Raw genomic sequence first — 21,594 nt, 5'->3', positions numbered from 1 at the left:
CTACCGCCTATGAATGTGGGGTGAGATGTTATTAGATTTATCTGCCAGCCGATCAGAAACAAGTATTTTCTGTGGCCACGGTATGATGGAAGTTACTGTACCGGTGACCGATGACGACCTAAATAGCAACACCTGGACGATATTGACTTGGAAAGTTGATGAGAACTGTTCGAATGCAACAACAAACAGCTACCAGTGCAGAAGGGGATTATGGTACAGTCAAGACGAACTGACTTCTAAATTCAGGTAAAAGAAAGCAACATTTCTCAATAACCGTGTGGACGATGGAATGGGATCAGAGTATTTCTGAGTCATTACGACAAATTCTGTGCTGAAATGCGAACAACACCTGAATTAGAGGGGCTGAAATCGCTGTCAGTCATTGGTTCTTCAGTTTTCCTCCCAGTGACCTCGATGGAGGGATTTTGCAGATTATGAGGAGGCTCTCTGAAATGCTGGCTGCCTAACCTCATTTCCATGCTGCTGTGGTCTTCTGTTAATCTGCCCAACAGCAGATTATGTTTGCTATTCGGTCAGATAGGGTGGGATTGGTGATGCTGCTGTGGCTTTAGGCTCTCAGCAGCTGTTGCGGGACATTACGCAGTAATACAGCACCAACATGCCAGAGAGACATGGACCAAGCTGCTTTCTCCAACAGGCATGCTTTCTTTGACTCTGAGTTAAAGAGTGTCTTAAACGCTGTGTATTTGGCAGTTCACAGGGACAAATGTAGAGTCTACTAGGCTTCACTTTAGCCTTTAACTAGCCATGACTTGACCTGACACTTGGCCTAATGCAGGCCTGAAACCTTTCCACTTTGCCTCGTGCTCATGCACTGTTGCACTTCTTTTAAAAAGTAGTATTGATTTTATTCATCTTATGTGTGTCAATACATGCATGTTGTATGCACTTTGAGCATTTCTTATATAAAATGTGATATTCAAATAAAGTTTATCATTAGTATTTCATTATCCAGCAGCAGCTGCAAAGCTTGTCTGCATTTGTCCTGTGTGTCAAGGGAGGTCTACTGGCGTCTTTATTCATTACGGCTTGATTATCGTTATTATTTGGTCTATCTTGTTAGAAATGTGAACAAAACGCTGTCCTTGGGTCTGCCTTCATTGTATTCAGGCCCACCTACTGAGTTCACAGTTCCATGTGAGGCTGAAATCAGGTGCGAATGCTAGCTGTCTTCTGCTGAGTGGTCTTTCATTTTTAGAGGTACAGTGCCCAGGTAATATCGCTGTCATCCATGAATGATTACTTTAAAGGTGCTGCTGAAAGGAAAGAGATAAATAAGAGCTCTGCAGATTAATAGAATGATTTTTTTTCTCTTCCTCTTGTTTACAAATTCATTTTCTTGCCTGCTGCCTGACACCCCCAGCACTTTAGGCTTGAGTGAAGGCCCGAGGCGGGAACTATACACCTGCATTACACAGAAAGCGACTGTGGTTTTCTTCTCGCATCTATTCTATATACGTCAACAAGTTGTTCTGTTGTGGAGCTACAAAACATACATTTTACTTTTCTTCATTTTCTTATCAGTCTTCGTAAACTCCTGCCTGTTACACCATCCCTATAACTGCTGAGGGTTGCAGTTTCGCTGAGGACTTGTTAATGCCCTGAGTTGGGCCTAGCAGGCAGAACATACCCTCAGGCTGCATACAATTTCTGCTGCGTTTGAGTTTATAGATGGAGAGCAGCGTTGCCTAAAAGGCCCAGTTTGCAACCCACCTTTTTTCCACTGCATTCATGCAATACAGGGAGGAAAAAGAAAAGACGGGAGGGAGCACGTATGGTCTCAACATTTTGGAAATAGGCTACCAATCTTCAAGCATTTTATGGTGACTGAAGAGAAGGTTAATATTTTTTCAAGTCTGTCTGAAACAGTTTCTGCTTGTTGTTCTCACTCCTTCTGTTCATAGCAGCCATTATGAGAACATGCTTCCAGTGGAAGTGATGGTCTCGATGGAAGTGATGTCATTCCCTGAAAAAATATATTCTAAAGTTAATTTGAAGCGAATACGAAGTGTCAGAAGTCCAAGTTACTCATGTGAGGATCTTCCAAAGTTAGTCTTTAGTCTTAGTTTCCTTGCTGAGCGTATGTGGACATATAGTACCTCAAAGGGGGAATTTTGTACTAGCACACTGCACACTTTTTTTTTAAAAACACAGGTTAACTTTGGTAGATATGTACGTAATTTGTCTAAGTCTGATTACTCATGTTAGCTTTGATTGAACCTTGTGATTATTATTATGAATTTTGTCCCCATCGACTCCACACGTTGGAAACACGTGTGGAGTCGATCTCTTGAACTGGAGGAATGATCACAGCAAAGAGAGGATCTGTTTCACCGTTATGTCATACGGGCACATGACTATCGTTTTAAGACAGACTGGAAAAATTGGAAATAATTTAACAGCTGTGAGTGAGATGTTATTCTTGTATGTAACAATACAGTACCAAAATGGTTTTATTTTTCTTAGCCATTTACCATTCGACAACTGTGACATTTGAAGATGCTGAAAACCAGACGCTCAGAGCTTCAGGGAGACTGAAACCGCCTGGAAGCCTGACAGCAAATAAGAGACGAGCTGATGTTTTCTGATTATCTGCCTGCCTCAGCCCATCATCACAATGACAAGTTAAAGAGTAATTCCCCTCCAAAGTAATTATTGATACTCGTGACAACCAGTCTCCAATAAGTCTTCTTATGCCTGTAAATTTAGCCTAGACCACCTATCCAGTACATACCCAACGAAAACTGAAAGCCGTTGTTGAACCATAAGGAGTACAGCCTGGTTTTTGTCTCTTCTGAAATCTAACACTTTGTTTTATCTCCAGCAGTCAGAATCACTGTCAGTGCTGCTGGCATTGAGTAATAGAAGTTTGAGCAAACTGAAGTAGAAGGTTTTTCTTTCATATAGATGCCTGCAGATGACTAAATCTGGGCCTTGTTAGCTAGAAAACACAATGGGAGCGCAGCATGAAGCCTTACCAAGTTCAATAAAAATTAATAATACCACAGAAAATGAATATTTCACGAATGTTTTTCTAACACTATGTCTCGGCGTGCTCCAAAAAAAGGCTGTTTACTATATTTATCTAGATTAATATCTATATTTACATTCAGGCAATCTATATTTGGCCAACTGCTATCTGATCATATTTAGATACATATCTTTATATTGACGCCATTTACTATATTCATCATTTCAGACCCTATTTGCACTGTTTGGATGTGAATTACCCACTGAAGCATGCAAAAGGCAGGAACACGGGTTCTTGGGGTTGTCAAAGTCACTTAGCTGTCGCTGCTGGACTTTGATGGAGCACTGCATTTTCATACATGGCAAAATCAAGAAGATAAACCCGTTGTCTTCCTTCTGCAAGAACTTTGGACTGAACAGCACTGTCCACTCATTCTCTGAGGAGGAGAAATCAGACCACCTTGGGTCAATACTCCCCTTTTCTGTTTCCTCTCTTCCTCCTGAGATGCGACACTATCTATCTTGGAGCGAGAAGAGGATGCTTTTCAGTTCTTTTTTCTTTCCCTTCCTGTTCTGTCAGATCACAGACAGATCCACCTCGACCCCCAAGAGACACAATTACCTGTCTTTCCTGTTCCACCTCACTCTCCGCTCCTCCTCCACCTCTTCCTCTCCTCAACCACTTCACAGACAAGTCAATTTGCCCTGGCTGTCCTGGCTCATCACACGGAAACATAAGCTACCAATCCCCACCCTCTAAAAATAGTATACTGAACCACAGTGCCTCCACCTCCACCACCACCACCACACCAGTTACAGATCCAACAAGCTGCTGATCCAACTGTGAACAAAGGTGAATCATATCATCTCCTGCAAATTGGTTTGTGTCATACTTTTGACTTTTCTCTTACGCTGTCCTCTTTCTCTACGGCAAAGGAAATCATTTGTTTTAAGATAAACATTATCCCGAAGGTGTGATGACTCAGACTGTTAAGAACTTGTGGAAGCACAGAGAAAAACAAAATAAGAAGCAACATTTTAAACGGCAAAGGAGACAAAAAGGAAAAAAAATCTTGACACTGTAAAGGAAAACAGCTACTAGCAGCACTCGCTGAACCCATTCTGGTGTTTGGTGTTGAATTTTTCTTAACCCTCAGAGAAATACTGAGTTGTAGAAAAGCCGGTTGGGAGTTTTGAGTGTAGATATATTCCAAATCCCTGCCCATCCCCTGGGCTCCAGCTCCACTACTCTTTGTTGCTGAAGTTGAGGATCTCCGGGTGGAGATTGAGGCACTGAGACCTCCCTGGAAGAGGAGCCCAGCGGGGCTGCCACACAGCGTCTCATCTCCCAACAGAAGTCATTATCCACAGCTCTGCTGCGACCAGAAATACCAGGCAGAGGACTGGACAAAGGCCATGGCAGATGGCTGCTTGTCTGCCTTCTGCAGGCACAGAACTGTGCTTAATTCTTGGATGCATGACACAGAGACGCAAATAAAAACTGGCAATTTTGAGACTTTCATGTTGTGTGAAGAGTTTCACCCCTTGCAGGATGTTTATTCTGAAGACAAACCGCGAGTCAGTGTTTATCTCAGCTGCCGTCAACGGCAACAACAAGCCCTTACCATACCTACACCAGTCTGCTGCAAAAGGAGAGCAATCTATTAAATGTTTGAAAGATTTATGAGATTATGTTTGAAAGCACAAAACTGATCTTATTCTAATCCCTCGACACTGAAACAATTTCTAAGTATTGAAAAGTAAACAACATGGAAGAAGCTGGGCTTCTGTCTCCAGGGGAAAACAATAATCCTGCTATATTCTACATGCTGGACAAGAGGAATACACCAGTACCAACACTAGAACTTGGACAGATGTGTATAAGAGAGCATATGCTAACCTGCTGAAGGCAACTCAGGCATATATTGTACAAGGGAGATTACACCATGGCAGTTAAGTTAAAGCTGAATTTTAACAGGAGACATAGTGCAATGGATTTGGAAGGGGCTTCAGTGGTAATTTACAGCTGCGTTGCCGCTGCCATGATCACAGCTTCCACTGGCTCCTGTCCAAACCCATCTGAGCAAAGTGCTGTTCAAATAAGCTCCTTATTATCATGTCTGACTGAGAGGAAGCAGAGAAATACTGTACGGTGGTCATTAAGTGCTGAGTTGTGGTGCTGCCAGCTCAAAGAGCCGCTTCTGTCCCGCCAAACCTCTCCGAACGTCCCCTCGTCCTTGGATCTACTGCCGACCAGGGGGCTGTCCTTCAGGCCTTTGTAGGGTCAAGGCACGGTGATGGAAATAATCTTCCCTGCGTTATCAACATGGCGAGTAATTCTTCGAGGGATGCTGCACATCACTGTCCTTGAGAGGACAAGAGAGAGAAATTCCTACACTGAGAGCTTATAAGTAAAATATTTCACCTGCTCACACATGTGTATTCTGAAGTGTCAAGTCAAGTGAAGGGAACAAAAGGGAGAAACCTCACGCAGGAGACACACAGGAGGCAAAAAGCGCCACGAGGCGCTGCCTGCATCCTCCCGGGCGCCCGTGGGCTGTTCAAACAGAGCGCGGTGTGGCATGGAGCTCCGCAGCCAACTCACGATCTGCAGCGATAGTTTCAGCGTCTGTTCTATTGTCTCCACACACCGCGAGCTAATCTGGCAAAAGAACACACTGATAATCTATTCTACGACATAAATGATACATACGATATAAATGATCTGATGAATGATGAAATATGCATCCCATGCTTGCCGGCCCTTTTGATTTTCCTGCCCCTCTCCCTGCTGTTCTAATTATTCCACATATTTGTCAACTGTGTCTTAACGGAGAGCGGCAAAGACAAGCAGTCACACACACACACACACACACACACACACACACACACACACACACACAGCACAGATACATGCACCTCTGCTACTGCTCATGTGAGAACTGACCAATCACAGCGCTTCCACCTCCTGTGTGTCCTCCAAGACAGACAGACGTGCACCAGCTGTCTTATATACAGGAGAGTAGCAAAATGTGATAATGGCAAATTTAGATATTTCAAAAGTTTTTGTTTTGTTTTGCTTTGCTTGGCGAGTATACCGAGAGAAGATCAGATTATGGTTGGCTGAAAACTACTCCAAAAATAAAAATGACAGCAACAAAAAAAAAAACCTCTGCAGCAAAGCATTTGTTGAAAGAGAAAAATTCAGGTGGAAAGCAGCAATAAAATATCATGAAGAGTTCCAGCTCTTTTTCAAGCTAAATTGTTGAAGCATTTCAGGGTTGCTGCCTTTCACAGCAGCGTTTACTGTATCTGTGTGAAGGCTTTCGAACTGAAATTGAAAGCACTTGGCTGATCACCCATTCTGTCACTATATGAACACCATTTTCCCAGCTACCCCCATCATCTGCTCAGTGTTTCTGCAACTAGCAGCCAGGAGCATGCTTACCGCCCCCTCCCTCACCCCTTCACCCCTTCCCCTGGCGTCCTCTCTGTAAGCAGGACTTGGAGCTTCCTCTCTTCATGTTGCTGCTGGGTTTGGCTGCATTCAGCATGGGAGGCCGGGTACCACCGAGGGGATGGAGGACAGATGTGGCTTACATAATGATCAGCAAATCAGTTGTCTCAGCAGTCCTAATCCTACTAGCGTCCCTCCATACTTGTCCCAGCGGCTGGTTCGCACTGCCGGGCCAAGCTTTACCGTGCCATGGCAAGCCAGAGAGCTCGAGGCATGCTGCTCCTTCCCTACACTGGGTAGGAAGAGCGAATCAATGAGATCAGCAGGGAGAGCTTTTACAGCTCCACTGGAAGGTAATTATCAACATTTGTCAGTGAGGGGACAATCAGGCCACAGGATGATAGCTCGGGGTTCAACAGACAACCGTCCAATATGAGAGCATAATGTGAAACAAAGTGGGCAGAGGCAACGCTTTGAGAACTGCTAGACAGACTGTTCAGAGGCTGGTTCATAATGGAATAACACGCTGAAAATCTACCAACTCGTTTCAGCCCGCTGTCTCACATCAATGCCGGTACAGAGACTAATGACAAGCATCAGTTCACCTGGGCGGCAGACACCGGAAAATAGAAGCAGAAATGAGTCATTAGATTCGAGATTAAATTGCAAAAAGAAGTCAGGTCCCTTAAAAGTTCCATTCATGTGCCAACACGTACCTTGAAGTAGCATCTAGCCATGAAGATTTCTTTTATTTGTCCAGGTTTCAGCATCCGTCTGTGAGATTTCTGCTGCTGCCCCAATTCAATGGAGGTAAGTGAAATTTTGTTGGTGGTGCAATGGTGATCGCCTTAAAAAATGAAACCTTTACTAAGTAGTTTAAAAAAATATTGGTGCCAAATATTTGCATGTTTTGGATGCTCCAACTCTGTCCATTATCATTAGACACTGAATCCCTTTAAGACATACTAATCTAAGCTCAATGGTCATCTTACTCGATTTCAATTACATCTCACAGGCTTCATTCAGCAAACAAATCAAAGCCTTTGGGTTTTTAACAATGGGGGTTCAGTACTAGCAATCTGCATTTGTCCTTGTGTTCATGCTGTATACTAAAAGTTGCATCATAAAACAAATTGCCACCGATGCTTGTGCTGGATAATCCAAAGACATTGCTATTGGCAGTTTTTATTGGGACGACTCTCCTCCATATAAAGTAGCTCCAGTCAATCAGCGTAATTAATGTTGATGTAATTCTTTTAATGTTCTGAGCTGCACAGATGAAGTCCCACTGACCTCTGTTCTTCAGAGGCTGATTTAAGGCTCCGGCACATAAATCTGAAACTTTCTGCATGGCAACGTTCCTCTCGGGGTAAATAAAAAAACTAATGTTTTGTTTTTTTGTAATTTGAGTGAACTGCCGCTTTAAGAAATGAGAAGACATTTATTGCAGTCAGTAAGTGAGCCTATAACAACTGCAGGGGAGCCTTTGCACTCCAGAGCCTTGAAGAACAATTAACATTTTCAGGAGGTTATACAGGATCCTGTGCCATCAAATCCAAGAAGGTCATGATATACGGTGCTCAGCTTTGCAGTAATACTGCAAGACAGCAGCTCAAAAAAGAAGCAACTGATAAAACTGTGTGCACATCCGCAAAAAGCACTGAGGGCTCTGCTTCGCCTGCTCAAACATCCACCAGACCCCCGTGCAGTGCAAAGGTCTGAAAATACTGAATGACCCTCTTTGCCCCTCTTCCCAAAGGGAAAAGGCTTGATATGAATGGGCTCCTTTCACTCCATTGAAATGTAATCTTTTGTTGATTTCTTTTCTACTTTAGTAGTTTGAACTGCTGCCAGTGCAATTAGAAACTTGTTGACACTGGTGACATACCGATTCTTTTCGGTGGCAGCGTGGCAGGATTTTACAGCAGCTAAGGATGTGAGTTATTTTTCCCTCAGCATGACATGTTCATCATGAGCTTAATTCACGTGTCAGTCACACATCGGCAGTTGAAAGCAACTACTGCAAATCACATTTCCACAAGTAGCTACACAAGTGAGTCATCAATAAGTAGCGTGTGTCCCTTTTCCTAGAAAGTTGACATCCACCATTTCTGTCTAAATTAGTTCTTAAGGTAAAATATGGCATTTTACAGCAGTGTAAAGATGCACTGCAAACACTGCGAATGACTGCAACACAGGGAACGGAAAACACTTAAAGATGACGACACATTAGATTAACAATGCAGCACACCACAGCCTCACAAATGGACACAGACTCAACAGAGCTTCCATGCTACAAACCAGTGACATGAGGCTGTATTCCTCTTTCGACATCTGTCCTTCACATCAAATGTCAAAATCATACAACAGAATAAACGCGACAAATGACCAGAGTGTCAACAAACTGAAGTTCAGACAACAGAAGCTGTTTGCCACAACATGAAAAGCATTAATCTGTGAAAAAGAGTTTTGTTTTCTGGACAGTGGCTCTGGTAGAAAGAGGATCAGCATTAATGGCTGGAAATTTCACACCAACATTTCAGCAGATTCTCTTATGAAATCCATGCAGGTTCAACTTTGGTGAACAGCAGAACACGACCTTGAAGGTTCAGAGAGACGCAGCAGACTTGAACGTTGAATGCTGCCATTTTTAGCTCTGTCTCACCATTCAGTCCAACGTAACCCTGCTGAACAAGACTGTAAGTTGTGATATGGTTGGGACATGAGTGGCCAACTAGGCTACCTTGATATTTTTTTTCTAAACTGGTTTGGTTTGCAAGCCAGCTAGCATGTTACTGGCCAGCGTGTTTGGTAGCACACCATAACAGCTTCCTGACCGGCTAAATACAGGCATAACATGAAACGACATTCAATATATCGTCTTTGTACTGCTTTTAACTGACTATGTTAAAAGGGATTAGCAAATTATCACACTTGTTTTGTGTTTTTTCGGGCTGTGTGCAAAACAAACAAAAGTTGCACACTGTAGTCTTAAAATGCAACGTGCTGTTAATTAATTGAGGCATAAATGTTCAATTATAACATCTATGTACGTCAATAATACCAAAGGTCATATGGCTATGAGTGTGTTATCCAGTATAACACGAAATAATGAAAACCCATCCAATAATGTCACCAAACCTGCAGCTGAGTGACAGCAGTGTTAATGTTGCTGTTAAACAGGTCTGTTTATACGGTGCATTGCATCAGCTTGGAAGAAATCCCAGCATTTATAGCTTGTTTCATTTACCTTGTCCTCACCCACACAGCTTGTCTTTTCACGCATCGTTTTACAACCCCAATCAATGCCAATGAAAATATTTTACAGGATGAGGGGAAAAAAGGAAATTTGCCTTGATTATAATCCAAGATGACGACAGGTGGGGTGGGGGGGGTGGTGCGTATGTGTGTGCGTCTGAAATGATCGAGGCCTCATGAATGCTAACGGTGACATCACCTGCTGCTCCTGCAAGTAGCTCTGTAAGGACGGCCACGGTCTAGCAGAGCAAAAAATGCTGCAATTTCTTCCGGAGACAGCGCGTCAATCTTCAAACAGCTGTTCCGAAGTGCTGGTGTGGCTGCAGCCTGATTGCTGAAAAGCGCTTTAAGACTAGAAAACGACCGACTGCCTCAGTTCAAACCGTTCCTCTGAAGCTCTCTGAACTACAGGAAACATCTATTGCGCCATGATCTGTCAAAATGAAACAAAGTCGTCACACTTCTGAGAGAAGGGGGGGGCGGCGGTAGCCTAATAGCGAGGGAAGAAAGGTTCCATTCTGGAAACTTGGTAGTTTGAATCACAACTGTGGGAATGCGGGTGAGGGAAGTCGAACAAAGCTAACGCTACGCCAGCAACAGCCACTGAGCGAAGAGCCGAACGCTCCGTCACCACGTTTACACTCACACACGACGAACAGATTATTCTGGGTGATCAGGATATGTGAGGGAATCAGACAACGCTGAAAGCATTTACAGCCCCACACCTGCTCCAGCACCCAGCCTTATATTAGCAGGTTTATTAGCAGGATTTTCTCAGCTGTTGTTGACAACAGATGGAGACATCCATGTTTATGATACTGTGTCATTAATAGTTTTATTTCTACCAGTCTAGTGCTGTTAAACCTAAAATGAATCCTTCAACAAATACAGTATTTTGATAAGGACAGCATTATATGGTCTAATATGAGACTTACTGCTCCAGTGTTGTTGACGGGTCAGCTCACTTCCTTGATTGATTGTCCTGGGTGGGAAAGGAGGCAGCCTTGAAGTAATAAAACTCCACCAGCAGTTGTAATAATTACATAATAAACACATAAAGCTGTCCTCATATCATGTTCACACAAAGGTTGTAAAAGTTTAAGTTGAGTTAGTTTAGTTAAAATAAAGAAAAGGCTTTAATAGACCATGACGTGGTTAAAATAGGTCATGTAATGATTCTCCAGCAGCAATCCTTTTCATTGAGATACTCTTTATCCTTCAACCTGAAAAAGGAAACAAGGCTTCTCATTCACACTGACATTTCTGATTTAGGTTACTGCCCAAGGAGGAGAATAACCACATTACTGAGGAGCATGTGAATGCACCACAGTGTTGTTAATAGACTCATCTGAGCAAGCCAAACGTACAGTACCAGAGAACTGCCTTAAGTTAAACGGTTCATCTGTTATGGACGCTGTTCTGTCTTTCCCATGATGCTTAGCTGATCATAACTGCCGTTTCCCTTATCACATGATCTTTACTGCTGTGCAGCCAGGCGGGCGATGTGGAGAAGATACTGCTTTGTCTTCTGCACACACACACACACACATACACATTCACACACACAGAGCTTTTATCTCATATTCACAAAGCCAACAGCAGGCCGCTTTTAAATGCTGTGAACTCTAAGAGTACGAGCCGCAGAAAGACACACACACTCCACGCATCAAAGTGCACTGCTGGAAGAAGAAAAACCAAGTAATCTGTCCAGAAAGAAAGATAAAGTCATCACAGGTCAGGCGCTGTGCTGAAGTACACGCAGTGTTTTTCAGCAAGAAAAAAGGAAAGGCATTCTCCCAGCCAACAACAAGGAGGGAACACAGCTAGGATAACCGGAGGTGAAGGAGAGCTCGGGTCATTGTCAGCCACAGTTAATGACATGTTCCCAATGGTTAGTATCAATCAGGAATATTTTATAGTTCTGAAATTCATGTGATGACGAGAGCAGAGAAACACAGAAAGTGTCTCACAGGGAATCACAGTCTGCAACGTCAGGAGGTTTTAGTGAGCAGATGATACACAAGAGCAGTATTTAACACTCAAAAGTCAAATGTTTCAGGTATCTTTACTGATTTATTCTGCACCGTTCCTTCATGTTGGACAGATGTGTTTTTCTCTGTTCCTACAGTTGAATGTCTGAGCTCCACCATGCAGAACGACACATGTGCAGAGTTTAACACTAGGAGGCTGTTTTAACAATCACTGCTCAAAGTCTACATTTTCTCTGTGATATCTGAAAATCTGATTTTAAGAAGCGCGACTACAAGCCGGATTTGTGACGGCGCAAACAGTTTGGAAGACATGACTGGTCCAATATTCAGCTTACACAAGTGCGGTGTGGAAACCTGAGGCCTCCAGTGCAAATACACTGTGAATGGACCTTACAGTGACGAAGACCTCGACCTCGTGTCCAGCAGTCAAACCCGTGTAATGAAAAATATTTGCACATTCACATATTCTAGAGTTTCTCATTAGTGAGAAAGAGACCATTTTAAGGATTTTAATGTGATAACACTTTGTTATACTTTTTTTTTTTTTACTTTGTTTGCCTTAATATTTGCATGAAGGGAATTCTTTAACCTTATATATATTAAAGAGAGCTGTTCTGGGTTTTAGCAAATTGCTATTTTCTGTCCACAGTTCCTGAGCAGGTAGGCAGAATAATAGTTTAGAACATAATGTGGCTACCATAAGCAGAGCAGATCGAGTCAGACGGGAAGTCAGACACAGGAATGATGTAGAGAATACGGTAAATTTTCAAAATAAAACATCCTGTGCAGAGTCCCGATTGTACATCAACAATAACTGCAATTAAAACAGACAAAGAAAGAAAACACTACACTACACCTACTAACCCACGGTAGAAGCACAACAATCAAGAGAAAATTGCCAAATAATCACAATCTGAGCAAGTCAAAAAAGCTCGATTGGCAAAAACGCTCTGCCCCTCATATGCAACCAGTGGGGAGTGGAGACGCTCGGAGGACGGAGTGAAAAGACGTTGCACTCGTCAGGTCACTGAAACACACCTGGCACCTGAGTTACTGCCACTTTGTCCAAGTAGTCATCTGTGGTACCGCAACAAAAAAAAATCCACCCTGCCTGCAAAACATTTTCCCCATAGACCACCGCTGTAAAAGAACTGTACTATGGCACTTCACGCCGTGATTGGCCAGCTGTGCAGAGGTGGCCAGAGGTGGCCAGAGGAGTCAGAGGAGTCAGAGGAGTCAGAGGAGTCAGACTTCGAACTTCTCTAACAAGCTCACTTCTTTTATTCTTGGCACAAGTTTGTCACACAGGCTTTGTGTTAAAAATCTGAAGTCTCTCCAAATCTGAGATGACCCTGATGACATCACCAGGGGGTTACTCTGCCAGACTTCACAGAGCTCCTTTCACAGACAATGAAGACATTGTTCAACTGTTTTCACAGCTTGAGTAGTTTTCCTTGTGACAAGTAAGCTGATATTCATGTGCTAAAGCAGTCGAGCGCGCCTGTAAAAAACTGATACTTAGAATTTAAATCTATAGTCATGTTAAATTATTCAGGAGACTCTGACTTCTGTGTTGACGAATATTAAGGAAATCATTTTTAAAAAACAAACTATGAAAGAGGAATTCACAGTGGGGTAAAAATTCAATTTTTCAACTCTATTAAGCTTCTGCTCATGCACACACTTTAACTGAAGTGTACAGTGGTGCAAGGCTTTATAAAGCTAGTGCAAAGACTGCATATTTCAGATCATGTATCCACACAGATTTGGTCTGGTGCCCAGAAATGTTCACGTCTGACCCCAGGTCAGCGTGACTGTGAAATAGATTTACGCAGAAAACAGGCCTACAAAAAAAAAACTAAATATGCTCAACACATCTTATTCTCTGTGAGGCTCGGCACCGCGAAGCACAGAGCCGGCCTTAAATTGGCATCCAGGGATTATTGTAATCATCTGAACATTGGAAAAAAAAAAAAAAAAAACGTCTCTATAACCCACGTGGCTGTAATTAAAAGCCCAGCTCTTCGCTCAGTATCCACAGGCTGTCTGCTGCACCTGTCCCCCGTTTGGCTCCTTGCACTGATCTGGGGCAGCGGCTCCCTGACAGGCATACAGAGCAGCTTCTGCACAGCGCTCAATCGGTGCCGCAGCCAGCAGCGAGTCAACGTCTGCCTTGTGTGAGGAACCTGGGGAGGAAACGCTCTCCAACAAAGTCAGCCTGTGAACAAACACTTCTTTTACCCGCTCACGCTGCCTTTTTCTCCTGAGGTGTTTCATCCCCTCCCTTCCTCCCTTTCTGTCTCAGCTCTGAGTGATAAAGTGCAATGACTTCAGTCTGCGGCGAGGAACTCCACTTGTCTTTGCAAATGACTTTCATCCCTCAGTCTCCCTCGTTTCCAGAGGCTTAGCACATTAAAGGTAAAATCTCATTTCCCAGTGTAGCAGCACAGCCAGCCCACAGCTCAGTGAAACAGCATCAGGTAGTGACTTTAACAGCTCGTCTCCTGATCACAAAATCCCGGAGCTGCGTGACTTATTGTCTCTCTTAATATTGAAAAATGCTTATTCACAATTTACAAGATGTACAAAGAGGAGAAGGTAGCATCTTCAAATGTCCAAAATATGTGGCTAACAATCACATATAACCAAGAACAGCAACAAATCCTCACACCTGAGTAACCTGAAAATTAAAAACTGACTGAAATGATGCATCAATTATTTAAATGTTTCCAATTAAATTCATGTAGTTTGACTAATTGATTGATCAACTAATAGCTTCAGTTCTAATTATGGTAAAACGCAGGAGGGAAGAGGCTCTACTTCCCGCTGCTACCAGCCAGGAGGAATCCACTGAATTCCTAGGCCTTACCCCTAATAACCTTGTTTAAAACTGGCTTGTTTCTTGCTCCGTTGGACTGTTTTCACATCACATCAGAAGTTCTCAGCTTTAGAAAGTGATGGAACCGTAAGATGCAATGATTATTTCAGGATTGGTAGCTCGTGTCGCAACGGCAGAATAGCTGTTTAAGTGTGATTATTAAATAATTTGGGGGCTTCAAGGAAGTGACAAAGTCATGAATTTCCTTTTCAGGTCTGTGACTTCTCTAATGTTTCGCACACCGACAAACAAATATTAAGAGGTCATCTGTGCAGTGATGAAAGGTTATTTTTACAAAAACAAAACATGCAGCACTGCGCAGTGTAATCGACTCTAATGAACTCGCACAACTGTTATCATAAACCATGTTAAATTGCCTTAATCCTACTTCACAGCCTCTCTAATTGCTCTTAACCTCACAGGATTCATAGAGTTGATGTGATTTCCTTAATTGCAGAGAGCCTCCATTTCCCTCACTTGTTTGCAGGAAATTCACTGCAGCCTGAAATTACTCCCAATTCCAAAATGTGCCTTGAGGAGGCTCGTTTTTTTTCTTCAACTCCATGTGCATGTGTGGTGCAATCTGCGGGAGCTGTTTTGCGAGGGCAGCCTAAATCCATTCAATTTCAATTTTGTTTCTGCGCACTTTGGATTCGCGCTTCCCGTAGGTGCAGCCTCCAGGTTCCCGGGCGCCCTGAAATCACTGCCTGTTACTGGCATGAAACATCATTCCCTCTCTCCCACATGATGTCAATAGAGCAGAGATTTTTCACAGAACCACGGGCTAAACTCTTATTCAACTTTAATGTTTATCAGAATAGCAACAGAGAGGAAACAGACAGGGAGCTGCAGGTCAAACAGTTCGACACTGCCGGAGTGCCGAGGACAAGCAGGGACCAGGCCTTCCAGACGACTGCGCCGAGGCAACGGAGTCTGAGACATTTACATGACTTTATGCATCTAGTTTGGCCCAGTTCTGGGAATTTAGTAGTAGTGATGAGAGACGTGCCAACTCTGTCTTCTATTATTAAGGAGGAACCATTCATTCACTGAGCTGCAGTACATCATTTGTCAATTAGCTACATAATGAACACAGACATTATATCAATACATACAGGAAGAGTTACACGTTTTTCCTCCCAGTGGAGGCTACGATGGAAAATACTCCATTAATTTATTTCACTGGGTCCAATCATTTCTCAGCACACTTGTACAGAATATGTGTTCTTCAGGAGGGTTTGAAGGGTTAAAGTAAATGAATAAAGCATCAAGGGTTTGTTTATTTTTCTTTAAGAGGACAAATGTCAGACTTTCAATGTTTTTTAAGGCCTGTGGGAGCCCTGGAGGACAGAGGGGTCAAACAAATATCTGATTTGCATTGTGACTGTGGGGTAGGAATATATCACGAGCAGACGGGCTGGGAATTCAAAATCAGACTGAAGCACTTGGGGTATTTATTCAGAAGACTAGTTTGTTCTGGAGTAATAATTTGGCGGGCAAGATGTGATTAATCTGTGACTTCTGAGGCAGAAATGAGAAGCTGAACGACTTTCAATATTTTTCAGACAGGATTTCTGCTTGTCCTGAGACGCTCTGCATAGATGTCCTTGTTTACATTGATCTCTGCTCGTTGATATAGCAGACGGTCGCTGGCTGACCTTCTACTGGCTTAAAAGGAGTGTATATAAGTGTGTGTGTGTGTGTGTGTGTGTGTGTGTGTGAGAGTGAGTCAGGGGATGTACTGTACATGTGTCAGAGGGGAAATGCACAAGGTCCTGCAGTGATGAATGAACGGTAATCCAGCCTACAGTGTGCGGCTCATAAATGCAGCCTCCAGTGAACTGAAGCTTGTATGATGCTCGTTTCTCTGAGACGGGGCAGTGAATCTCGGCCAACTTTCCTTTCAAGAGCACACTTTATCTCCCGGACATTTATCAGAGCTGATTACGTCCGGTTAGTGAGAGGAAAATCCTCTGGCAAGTTGCCCCAAGAATGGAACCTGACCTGGGAACTGATTGTATATATGTGGACATATATGTGCAAACTGTTCATTGATCTATATTTTCAGGCTGGGTTGGGCTCTGCCATTTTTCTAAATTCCCATGCATCCTTAGCAATTAACCTATTGATTATTCTTCATAAACGCAGTTGACAAATTGTCAGTGAAATTGTCAAAAATGATGACAAACAACGATCGTGCTATCAGAGCCCAACATGATGCCTGTTGACTGTAAGATGAACATCTGTGAGCAGCGCATCCTCACATCTGAGATGATGCAACTTAAAAGATTTATTATTGATTAATTTCCCCAGTTGATTGATCAATCAATAATTCATGCTGGTTCCAACTGTGACTGCTTCAGAGCAAAAGAAGGCTTCGACAGTGAGGCGGCAACAGGAAGTGAGTTACAGACACTGGAGGCCGCTTGGTTTATGTTCGGTAGATTTAAACACCAAGGTTGGAAGTAAGTCCGAGTCCAGCCAACATTTGGACATTTTTCACCTCATATCTGATAGAAAATCACATTTACAAAATTAGTTTTTTAGGAAAAGAGACTGGCTGCCCCAAAGATCAAGAGTACTAAAAGTGACTAACAGAAGCAAATGAAAAACAAGAACGACGCACAATGTCATGTGTGTTTTTTGTCCTTGAAAAGCTAAAATGGAAGCTGACGACAAAAAAACAGAGGAAATGCATTTAACCAACGACCTTACTTAATGTTTCTTAATTTCAATACAGTGCAGCATAATATGGTTTAAGTTCAGTATCTATCTACAAATCTGGACGCTGGCATAGCCTGCTGAGACAATAGGCTCCCCATCCATCATGGTGAAACATGTTGAGAATATTTGAGACAATTTGAGGCTCAACTGATCGTACAAACGTGGTGCTGACACCCACGGCTCTATGGCGAAACTGAACCTGTTGAGATGTTGGCTTAATGCATTTGCACAAGTCTGCCAGGCGGCTGTCAGGACATGCACGTGTCCCGGGCTCTGCAGACAGTCTGTCCGGTCTCTCAGACGGTTAGCACAGCAGGCAGCGGGTCAGACTGCGCGGCCTCTTTTTAATTCTACCCACTGCTCTCATCTTCTCTAACCTCCTCCACTTAACCTGAGCTGCTGGAGCAGGCAGGTAGAAGCTGAGCCACCTCTGCTTCAACAGGCGTCCTTAATAAGAGACGGGAAATGTGCAAATCACCTCTCTGTCACTGTCGTGGTGGGGAGGCTCTGAGGCAGCTCATGTTTGCTAAAGCGGTATGAAAAACTCATTCAGGCATCACATGCACAGGAACACGATAAGGGCTCATGCTGCTTGTACAGTTGCGTTAGCATGGTGCAGCGGGCCAACCCCCGATTCTCCTGTGCTGTGCTGAGGTCAGGGCTGCACCTGCATGTCTACATCTGAAGGTGAAGAGGCAGTAAAGCATGCGAGCGGCAGAAAAGCAGATGCATGTAGTGCTAGCTTGTCACAACCCCGTGCTCGCAGGATCGCATTTGTGCACACGCAGCTCCCTTGCAAGGATGCCTTTCCACTTCCGGACACTGTTCTGTACCCGTCTATCATGTGCACGAGCCTGTTTTTATGTCTGTGGGTTCTGAGACTAACTAAACGCCGTAGAGGAGCTCCATTTCTCGCTCTTTGTCAGTCTTTCGCCTCTTTTTCAGCTCCTTCCTCTTCAAAAGAAAAAAATAAAACAAACAAAAAAAAAACCCACATGATTTGGACATTGATTACCATGGCAACAGAAGAAGGTCAAAGCATTCAGGTAAGCCCTAGAAGACATAACATTAACCTTCAGGGGAAACGTGCAGAAGCTCTCCATCACGCCTCTAAGGCCACATATTTAATGAGTGAGGGAATTACGCCTGCATCTAGTAACTACATTAATGACGAGATGAGATGTGTCGGAATCAGTCAGGCTCAGCTCAGGTGATGATGACAGCGCACGATAATCACGGTGTATGTTTGCTTTGCAGGTCCCAAACACTGAATCTGCTTGTTTGGGAAAAGGAATTAGAATCAGATTCAGATATTTATTTTGCTGTTTTTGCTTGAACTCTCGCTTCAGAGGCTTCCCGGTCATTGGAGAAAGCTGGCCTCGTTTTTCAAATCAGCATGTCTGTCTGTTATCAAACTGTTCTGGAGTTTGACAGCTGCTATCGCACAGTTTGCTAATGTGTAACAGGCTTTTCCCGGCCTCGTGGATGTCCTCTAATCCCGCTCATAACGCCGTCTTGTCATTAAAGGCATCAAATCCAAACTTGAGTGAAAAGTAATCCTTGGAGGAGATCTGTGCAGAATAAGCTGGTTTTATCATTCCCGCAAATTCCCGCCTGCAAATTAGCTGTAGCTGCTGATAACAACAAGATGGAGAAAACATCAGTGTGGACTTTTGGCGGGGATTTATCAACATTTACAGAATAAATGAACTGATAATGAAAATAACTGTTTGCAGAGCTACTTGCTACATTAATCCAGTTTTATTCCGCTTGAAGATATCCATGTAACCGGCATTTTAGAAGACAAGCTCGCGCTAACGCATCAAAACTGAACTCTGGTCCTTCTCACTACAGCTCTACAATCAACCCAGTCAAGCAAGTTTACTGGATTTGGACAAAGTCCACCACCACCCAAAACTCACACCAACACACATGCACGCAAACACACTCTCACACACACACTCACACGCACTCACACACACACACAAACACACACACCATCAGATAAAGCCTCCATTCAGCAGATCTGCCTCATTTGAATTAGAGGAGCGACTATTGTCTGCCAAATACGGCCCGTTTTGGTGAGGTTTTTGAGTTCTTCGCCCAGCTCCAGCTAGTGTCTCTCATTTATTCTTCTCTTTGTCAATCTTGTGCATTGATGATTCAATCCGTGCCACAAACACACAAGCGCCTGATTTCCTCAAAAACATAAGCAAGAGTCGAACCTTGAAGACCCAACACTAATGGAGTTATTCCAGAGTCCTTTACGACTCGTCTGTGCTGCTGATGCAAAAATATTCTGGCTAGCCATCTCAGACAAATTGATTTAAGCCTCTTTCATGAGGTGCGACTTAGTTATTTCAACAAAACAAAGATGGCAGCTGGAAGTGGCATATGTGCTGTATGACCAAAGGAAAAGATATGATCACATGATTAAATCTGAATGTATAGAATAAGAGAAATAAGATCTTCATAGATAAAACTAAAACTCTGAAGCATCAGATGTGTTTTAAAAAATGAGCTCAGATATGGAACACTTGTCTGTCACCTGACTTTAGTGCCTGTGTTGCAATATACTTTTATTCTGGGTGGAGGAGTCTTTAAGGATTTATGATGGCCGTTAAGAACAGCAGGTTGCTGAACAAACTGACTTCGACTTTTGAGTAAAGACTCCACAGATTCGTACATTTTTGTACATTCAAATGTGACCATTTGCTCCTGTTTTCATGTTTCAGGCCTACATCGCTGCAATTTGAATATTTTTGGATTTTGCACAGTTGGTTGAACAAAATAAGCAATTTGAGGAGTCACCTCAGGCTCTGAGAGGCTAGGATGGAAAATTCCTATTTGCTGACAACTTAGAAACTCAATAATTGATCGGAAAAGCAACCAACAGATTGATTGAGAGGGAAAACAATCATTAACTGTTAATACTTGTATTAACAGTCCAATTGTGCACATAGAGGCTTGAAACATGTATTTAAAAAAAGTGATTGCATATCAAACAGTGTGGCTCTACAAATCCCTGACAATAAAGAGCACCCTCCTCTGAAACCAGGGGCCAAGACCACCTGAACTCACCACCGCGAGAACGGAACTCGTGTTGCACCTTTAACTGCGCGCTGACGCCTGCCGACCTGTGAACGCAGCACCGCCTGCTTCATTTTTTGACAACTTCCTGAAGTCCGTGTTATTGTAACTTTGCTGCGACGCCCAGCTTCGGCTGAGCTACGTGGCTCCCTGTTCGCCCTGCTCGCTGTAACTAATGACCGGCCAGTGCTAACAGGGAGCTAAAAGGGTCCATTTTGTGAATCACATCACACACACACACACACACTCACACACACGCACGCACAGTATGGGAATGTAAAGGTTGATGTATTGGGGGGGGGGTGAGCGGCTGAGGCGAGAACAGAAGCGCTGAGCAGCACGCAGCGTTTCAGGCATCTCCGCCTCCACCGCAGCGACCAAACTAACATTTTAGGGCTTTTTAGACGATACCGTGACCGCTGTTAACGGCGAGACAAAGGACAAAACAGCGGACAGCCGTGAAGACCTCACCGCTACGCTGAGACACCCGTGGCCGAACCCTTACCTGTATCAGGGGGATGCCGCCCGGAGCGTCCACTGTGTCGGGCGAGTTGTCGAACACTCGGTCCCGGTACAAAGACCACAGCCCGACGTTGGGGAGGAAGAGCAGAGCCACTATGAGCAGCCCGGCGAACTGCAGCAGCCGCTTCTCTTTCCGCCTCATCTCTCCTGGAGAAAGCGTGCGAAGCAGCGGCGGTGGCAACTAGCGAGTCCCCGAACCCCCGCTTTTCGAAGCGGAGACAACTTTCACTCTGACTGGGGGACGGACACCGGCGCTGTGACGCTGCTCGGCTGCGAGCTCTGCCGCTAGGGGGAGCGAACCGCTGCGCTTCCGCCGGAGCGGGGGTGAGGAGGTGGGGGGGTCTCGGCCAACGGGAGTCTTCTGAAGATGGAAAGTCTCTTAAAATCTGAGTTTGAGTTATAAAATCTGAGATGACACAGCAATATGGACGAATAACCAGAGCAAAGCCGAACTAAAGCACCATGAAAAGTTCTATGACCAACTGACGACCTGTGCTGCCTTCAAATGCGCCTCGGAAATACGTCTAACGCTGTTTTCTAGCGTTGGAACCACCTGTTAAAGTCACGTGTATACCCGCTAAATCCGCCCTGAAAAAATAGCAAATGATTTCGAAAAGCAGGTCAAACAGGTTTACAGATAAACAGATTTATCTGTGGTTTTATTTTCCTAAATCATGTTGTTT

The 21,594-nt window shown here is 43.7% G+C and overlaps 1 protein-coding gene across 1 annotated transcript in view; it reads right to left on the bottom strand.

Annotated features, from left to right (window-relative positions):
- LOC121617266 (polypeptide N-acetylgalactosaminyltransferase 10-like) overlaps positions 1–21,150 on the bottom strand; it is a 93,011-nt gene extending 71,861 nt beyond the window's left edge. Inside the window, exon 1 of the mRNA XM_041952384.1 lies at positions 20,895–21,150. Within this exon, the coding sequence (XP_041808318.1) occupies positions 20,895–21,053 (159 nt within the window). The 5' untranslated portion in view covers positions 21,054–21,150. The remainder of the gene's footprint in view (positions 1–20,894) is intronic.
- Between the last annotated feature and the right edge of the window lie 444 nt (positions 21,151–21,594).

The sequence above is a fragment of the Chelmon rostratus genome, chromosome 14, assembly GCF_017976325.1.
Source record: "Chelmon rostratus isolate fCheRos1 chromosome 14, fCheRos1.pri, whole genome shotgun sequence".
In the NCBI taxonomy this organism is placed as follows: domain Eukaryota; kingdom Metazoa; phylum Chordata; class Actinopteri; order Chaetodontiformes; family Chaetodontidae; genus Chelmon; species Chelmon rostratus.
This window is presented reverse-complemented; position numbering and strand designations above follow the sequence as displayed.